Source organism: Dermacentor albipictus, chromosome 10 (genome assembly GCF_038994185.2).
Source record: "Dermacentor albipictus isolate Rhodes 1998 colony chromosome 10, USDA_Dalb.pri_finalv2, whole genome shotgun sequence".
NCBI classification, from domain to species: domain Eukaryota; kingdom Metazoa; phylum Arthropoda; class Arachnida; order Ixodida; family Ixodidae; genus Dermacentor; species Dermacentor albipictus.
In genome coordinates this window covers 92,878,293-92,886,342 of record NC_091830.1, presented here as the reverse complement: position 1 = coordinate 92,886,342, position 8,050 = coordinate 92,878,293, and the positions used below count along the sequence as shown (strand labels likewise).

Below are 8,050 nucleotides of genomic sequence, written 5' to 3'. Positions count from 1 at the left end.
AATATCCACTGTTCGTCACATATAGCTGAAGCAACGGAATTGTCGTAAGGACCAATACTGATTCTAAGAAACGCGACTAAAAGAACACACTGCTACCCCACTATATCCTTAGTTTATTCTTATCGGCAGTTCATCTAGTTCTACTGATTGATATTTACTCTTCTTAGTCGATCCTGATGGCAAAGGAATTTAAGTCAATTTTTTTTAGCGTTTTCACAGAAGTACAGTGAAAGAATGCATGACTCAGGTCACAGGCGCTACAGGTGAATAGACGTAGAGTTTTTATTGCATCGCCAAATATAATCCTGTCTACTCCGTTCTTGACACCTGTCATGTTGTTATCCGCATACTAGGCTCTTGACTTTTGTATATGTCTAAAAACAGCACCTTGTTGACCCCTCCACTGTAGGAAGTGACGTCAATCGTCATTTATACATTGGGCCGCGAGAAGCATAAAAGCGCGTAGTCAACACCTTGCTGTTGTGGAGCTGTTGCAGTTAGGTGCAATCTTCCGTGCCGCCCGGCCGTCCACTTTTTCCTAGCTGCGAACGAAGCCAGTGCCATCTTCGCTGACCTAAGCGCCTGGCCAGCGTCTGCCTAATAGCGCGCCAACTTAGCGCGCTCGTAATTGCACACAGAGGCTCAACAACTTCGCACAAGCAAGTATACTCTCCGTGAAACGAAATCAACCTTATCTTGGAGCAGCTTTTGATTGACGCAATGAATTTCTATGCCGTAACGTTCCTCGCGCTCTTCAGCGCGGCATCCGGTGATACGAGGTAAGTAACTTTCAATCGAAGCTTTCTTTTATACTTTAATGGGTTTCGTGAAACCACAGAACTGTTCTGCTTTTGAATCACGTACAAATTTTTCGCGATTGCGGCCAAACAAACGTTAAGCACGCTGAAGGTTCTCGCATGAGCTCATTGATCTATCACGAACGTGTGGTGGGCTTTATTGGCTTCGTCGTGTTCTGACAGGCAAGATTAAATTATTTCTTCACAAAGCTCTGCTTGCACGTCCTATTAAATAATAACTGTAAATAATAACTGTTTCATGTAGGAAAATTTGAAAAAATACAGCAACACTCAGAAGATTCTACACAATATGACAGTACGTCATACAGCGATTGTTTGGGGGCGAAATGCGAAAATATCCGTGGTATTTAGAATTAGGTGCACGTTAAAGAACCCCAGGTGGCCGAAATTTCCAGAGTCCTGCACCACGGCGTGCCTCACGATCAGAAATTGGTTTCGGCACGTAACGCTTCATAATTTAAGTTTAATATAGCGAATGTGACCTACCTGCCAATATACGGCGATAAGCGCACACGTCTTATTTACGAAGCGTTCCACATTCATGTTAGCGGAGAAGCGGGTGTAAGCCTTCCCTCTATCGCTCTTTCCGAAAGAGATTGCCTTCCTCTCGCATTATTGTATTTTTCTCCCCTGTGCATGCTGAATTCTGTTGATTCTGTGCTTCGCGATAGCGATGAAGTATTTATATGCTGACCTAAAGAATAAAGGCACTTGGTTGTTAGTCATCGCTGGTGTCTGTGTCCCTATCCTCGTCCTGTTGTTTAGCGCTGTTTTACTGGTCGTAATGCGAGACATCCCATCAATGTTTTTATTGCTTCGTCTTGTGTGACGACATTGTCGCTGTCAGGTATATGAAAGGTCAGGCGGGCACAACATAAGAAGTCCGAAGAAACTTTAGCAGCTCCTAATGCTGACGGCTCCAGATTTCGAGTATGCCTCTAATCAGACTTAAAATTTCGCTCCCTTCACACTACGTACCATGCGTAATTCCACCTCAGCCACCATTTTGCAACACTGAAATGTTTGCGGAACCAATTATGCCGATTTGATTCACGACATGGGTGCCGATCGTTCCCAGCAACCACCTGACCCCTTCTTCGTTCTTATCTATTCGCCCAGCCACATCTCCCGTAACACACACACACACACACACACACACACACACACACACACACACACACATACACTTTTATATCTAGCAGTTTCTCGTGAGGTAGAGCACCATCCGATCCCAACCTCCTGATACGTATATGTGATTATGTGGGGTGCTAAAATATGTTCTTCTGGATGCTTCATCTCTCCTTTGTGGTCATGGTGCCAATTTTCTGCTTTCCACATGTTTAACCACAAGCTGTCATTTCTCATAAGTTACAATCGCAAGCAAACGAAAGAAGTATCTAAATAATAAAATAAAATATAAATAATGAACCCTTGTTATTCTACAGTTCTGCTTGAGATCGCCTCCGATAAACTCTGTATTTAACATACCAGCATTTCTATATTATTTGCCTTCGTCCCCAGGCCTCGACAGAGCAATGAAGTAATAATCAGAGGACATAACTACAGCGCGAACCAATGGGAACCTGGTGCCGTCGTGACTATACCTCTGAAAAGGAGCAATGTGAGTATACATAAAGTGCTCTTCACAAAAGCGCTACTCAGATTTACTTTGTTTCTTGTGTTACACGGTTTACATGCACAAAGGCAAATTGGTGAAAGGGCCTCACAAGCCAGTCTGAACCCAAGCGAGCACGAGCTTCATCCTTGCGCGTAGCGCCCGCAAACTGGGTTCCGCCGCTTTCTTCTCTACACTGGCACACGGGGAAAAGGAGAACCATCCTGATCAACGCGTAGTTAATATAGCTAGGTCGTAGTCTGGCTTAAGGCGACTGACATAGGCAATCTTTATTCTTCGAAGAAATAGATCAGGGCTTGGTGTCATAGGCTGGACATCCCATTTCATGGACGAGGAGAGGGTGACTATGCGGTAAGGCTTCAATATCGGCCAAGCAGTTTACTAGAAAGCGCACCACTGTTCGGTTAAACTTGAAGCTAACCGAGGGCACAGGTAGAGAAAGCAGGATGAAGCCGGTCACCGTCTTGTCACAGTTCTTGTCGACCATTGTTGTGTGTCGTTAATCAACGGCTGAGATGTGCACAGAACTCCGCTTACTTGGAGACACAGCAACAGGTGTGCATATAATGTGGAGTCAGGCCTGTACGAAAGCAAAGTGTTCAGCAGGCACGATTGCTCGCCTTCATACAATGCGAAAAAAGCAAGGAGCGGCTGGTCGCTTGCGTACGGGGGTTGTACACGTATGCAACGAAAGGGAGGACGGTTTGTCAGTTCGTCTGGTCATATGCAGTGCACATTGTCTAGTGTGAGGATTGAAGCGTTCCGGTAAATAACTAGCTTGTTGACGGGTGTAGGGTCGACGTGCCATGAAATATGTGGTAGACGTACAGTGCTTGCATACGGTATACGTTCAATGCTTCAATACCATAGTACAAGAACGCAGATTCTGTGTAGCTCAAAAGTTTATGGGGAACATCCTGCCGAAAAACTAAGTTGCATAGCATGAAGAAAGCAACTTCTCTTGCGGTTGATGCGATTAGAGCTACACTCTCAGCGTGGCGCGTGAGCTGGCTGAGGCTAACGGAGAATCTCCTGCTCTGAGGAGCGGTGGAAGGAAGCCGTCCATAAGGGTCAATAGCGACCTGGTCTGAAGTACGGCAAGTGCAACGTCCACGCAGACATCCGGCGGTAGCGCGTCGCGTGGAGCCTTCGATTATTGGCAACTGGTACAAACACGAACTTGCACACGAAGTCATAGTTATTTTTTATAAGGTATTTTGCAATATCGTCGATGTTTTCCCAGTAGTTTTAGGCACAGAATCATCAAAAACGTTGAATTTTATCAATATCTTCAAACATGTAATATATGTCGAAGGGGACTAATGCGAAGACAATGTATAACCATTTAGACTTTAATATTGGTTCACCTATATAATTGAAAAGTTGCTTTGCCACACTTTACAGAATCAATACTACGGGGTCATCAGTATCGGAACACCACCGCAAACTTTCAATGTTGTCTTCGACACAAATTCTAATGTTACATGGCTGCCTTCAGTTGGTTGCAGCAAGGCACAATGTGGTAAGTATATTTTGCTGCAGCGTTAAAACAATACGCTTAAACAAATATTTTGATGGAGCTTTTTTTATAATGGCCTCTTTCTTTCACATAAGACCCGTTGTAGCTGAACTGTAAAAGTACGCTTCTTCTTCAACAAATGACTTCTTCAACAAAATAACTTGTCGAATGAAAGAGCTAGCTTCTTTCCCGAGCTCGAGATCATACAATGAGCAATGCTGCTTCTCTAACAGTTACCCTGGCACAGTTGTCGTTGCCGCGGATATCTATTTTTTAATAAAGCAACTCTCGGTGGCTAGCAGATGCGAATAAATTGTTTGTGCACAATATTGTGCGCACTCGCAAATTGTTGCGCCTTGATAAGCAAAAAAACTGGCGGAACCCATCTCCCGATGAATGTCGACGTCACTGCAGTTGGCGTTGAGACAATGTAACGATACGCTCTATTGCAACCACCATAACGCACCGAGCATAATGCGTGTATTGACCGAGATGCACTCCCAAGCTTCCCTCTATAATGTCTGGGAAGAAATGTGCGCGCCTCTTTAGAACAGAGAACGATGCGAGAGGCGCGTTTCGTCTGTCATGTGCTGTTGGTCGGAACCACGGCGAGCGCTGAAGTTACCTTCCAATCACGCAGCTCGGCCGTGAGATCAAAGCCTGCCACTACTCGTCGACTATCTGGGTGTTCATGCCAAACTGCATTGTGACGCTATCTGACGCCGCAGGCGATTATTGTCGCGATATTGCATTTCGCATACGTGTCCATTAGGAACCTTGTGCCTGTCAATACACCCCTGACGTAAGGAGAACAGGTGCGGCGCTAAGCAGACGAAGATGCAATGCGAGAAACACAAGGCATACGGGTACCAACTTCCAAATGTTTATTCGCCATAAACCACGCCGTTTCATACATGACACAAGGTGCAAATTAATCATAGTAAAAATCAGCTAATAAGGGTGGTAGGAGCTAACATCCAATCGTTAGCCTGCGATCACCAGAGTGGATAACAACGTAACTGCAGTGACCTGAACTTAACTACCAAGGCAGGCGCATGCGCATTACAGGCGTAAACCGAGTAGAAAACCAAATGGTGCAGCTGCACGTTCTAATCTTTCCGGTGATTACAGGCTACCTTTTATAAATTACATTTCATTGTTCGATACTTCTTGTGATGGCATGCTAACAAACGTAGTGCCTTCCCTTTTTGTTAAGAACGCATCGATTACCTCAATTTTAGTGTGGTTTCTTGCTTTCCTTAGAAAGATTGGTTGGTCCAGAACTGGCAGACAACCATAGCGCTTGCAGTAGTCTGCCAAGTGCCCCCCCCCCCCCCATGTTGCTGTTAACTGCAAACCGGTGTTCTCTCGTACGATCGTAGAAGCACCGTTTGGCTTACCCACTATACACCCTGCCCCAGCGTATGGAAATATTGTAAACCAGATCGCTAACACAATCAGTGTGGTGGGCTTCTTCAAGCATGCAACCGGCAGCTTATTCGCCATCAAAGGGCAAACCTTGGCCACTTTCCACGGAGTGAAAAACACAGTGCGCACATTGTATCTGACTGCGACCTTCTTCACATTGTGTGACAGCTGATGTACCTACGGTATTACGAGCGTATTCATCTGTTTCTTTGGCTCCCGCACTTTTCTGTGCGCGTGTTATCTTCTGCAGTACGCTTTTGCGCAACCCGCAATATCATCTGTTTCGGAAATCGAGTTTTCCTCAAGAAGCTAATTTGATTCCTAAAACCTGTAACGAGATTTTGCTCGCATGACTTCATTAATGCGGAATTGGGGCATATCTTAGATACTCCCTTCTTGACCAGTTAATAATGTGCGATCTATACTGGTAGAAGGCTTTTCGTTGTCCTTGAGTTATGCATCCAGCACACGTGTACCTTTGTGAGGCTTGAAGTGAATTGAAGGAATTGAATTGAGTTATCCTGTTGCAATTGCTAGCTGAAACCTAGTCTGCCGGATTCTGCCAAGAAGGTGTTTGTTGATTTTTCCCAGGCAACGTCAAGGCTTGTGTCAGTTAGATTTATTAGCCCAAGATATTCAACCACATACTTATAAATCCTAACTGCATTACAATGGGTGATTTTGGTGTAAATGCATTTGTGAACGAATGAAAAATAAATAGCGCGCCCAACCAGAGCTACGAAGAGGCGATGCATATACCCGCTTTTCCGAAAGCATTCTCGAAATACTTCAAGCACAATAGGAAAGACGATATGAGCGTTCCTGCTTTGAGTATGCAGGATAAAATTATAAGCGCTGATCAAGAAAAAGCGGATGTTTAGAACGAATAGTTAAAATCAGTTTTTGCTGAAAATACACTTGACGAGATGACAGCAGTCCCATTTGCCCAGCCTTCAATGACAAACTTTCAGATTGATGGTAATGATGTTGACTGCTTGCTACGACAGGTAGATACATCAAAGGCAGCTGGTCCTGATGGATTATCGCTGGTTGTTCTCCAAAAATATCATAGTATTATTGAAGATTATTCGAGCATTATGTGTGAAATAACGCCTAATACTGGAATTGTTCCACATGATTGGAAAGTTGAAAACGTCATGCCGGTATACAAATGAGGTGACAAAAAAAAACGTCGAAAATGACAGGCCCATCTCGCTGAAAGCAATTTGCTCTAGGCTATTTTGCCCATCATTTACAGTGAAATGATCTAATATCTTGATTCAATTAGCTTCTTCGCAGTATCTCAGCTTGGTTTTAGGTATGGACGCTCATGCATTACGTAGCTAGTCGAATTTGAGCATTACATTTTACATTCTTAAGACATTAATCCCCATGTGGATGCAATGTTTCATGGTTTCCGTAGAGCTTTCGACACCGTACCACATAGCCTATTAGAATTTGCGATGCTTTCTGCAAAGCAAGCCTTAAAGTTATTATTTCGATAAAAAAAAATTACTTACACGGTTGCCAACAAAGTGTAGTTATTAACGCCTCAAAATCATCTGCGGTAACCATGACGTCTGGTGTGCCACAAGAGAGCCTATTAGGACCGCTGCTGTTCTTAAATTTTGTTAATAGCATCGTTCAAGATGTGTCCTCTGCCATTAAATCACGGAGAGATGCTGAAACGTTGCAGAGAGACTTGCGCCCGACATCGCAACGGAAAATGAGCCAGATCGTCCGCAAATGCTGCCGCATAGCATTCACCAAACGTATCCATAGATTAGAAACAAACTATACCATTAACAGTTCAATGATTCTGACAGCCATAAGTGGAATAACCACAAAGAAGTTTTAGTGACAAGGGCAAGTAAGATGGTGTATTCTGTACGAAGGAACATTAAGCAGGCTTCATCAACCGTAAAACAAGCCCTTACTGTTTGTATGTACGATTCATTCTAGAATATGATCGTGTTTTTTGGGACTCTCATAAGGAGTACCTAATTGAAAGAACGGAAAAAAGTGCAAAATCAAGCAGCTAGATCTGTAAGTAATAGGTATAAATATTTCCAAGTATTTCCGAAATAAAAAGTACGTTGGGATGGGTGCCATTACCAATAAGAAGAAAGCAACTGCGGTTTAAATATCTTCATAGTAACTATCATAATAATAAATACATTATTCTCCACCAATACCTCCCAGAACAGACGTACGTCTCGCTTCGTCGAGATAATTTCCGAAAATATTAGACTACCCGTTCAAAATACACAATTCTGGTAGTGCATTCTTTGTAAAAAGAATGCAAGTATGGAACCGCCTCCGAGACGATATCGTTAGCAAAACCAGTAATGAACTCTTTCTCCATTCCATATGATAACATCGGCATCGATAATGTCTACACGAACAGAAGTATTCTCCCGAAGTTTTTCTATTGTTTAGTATGTATGTTTGTGGTAATGTTTGTATATTCTGTATGATTTCGCATAAATGGCGTGCTATATTCTGGTTTTATCACAAGCCTTGAACAACAATTAATGGCTATTTGTGTTATGTTGTGATCCATGCACCCCCCCCCCCGCCCCCAAACGCAACGCGTTATGGTTATGGTTATGGCGTTATGGTTATGGTGAAAAGTGTAAAAAATAAATA

At 43.4% G+C, this 8,050-nt stretch overlaps 1 protein-coding gene across 1 annotated transcript in view; it reads left to right on the top strand.

Moving 5' to 3' along the window:
* The first annotated feature begins 507 nt into the window (after nt 1–507).
* LOC139050636 (lysosomal aspartic protease-like) overlaps nt 508–8,050 on the top strand; it is a 28,409-nt gene continuing 20,866 nt past the window's right edge. Inside the window, exons 1-3 of the mRNA XM_070527226.1 lie at nt 508–779; nt 2,340–2,439; nt 3,859–3,976. Coding sequence (XP_070383327.1) covers nt 721–779; nt 2,340–2,439; nt 3,859–3,976 — 277 coding nt within the window. The 5' untranslated portion in view covers nt 508–720. The remainder of the gene's footprint in view (nt 780–2,339; nt 2,440–3,858; nt 3,977–8,050) is intronic.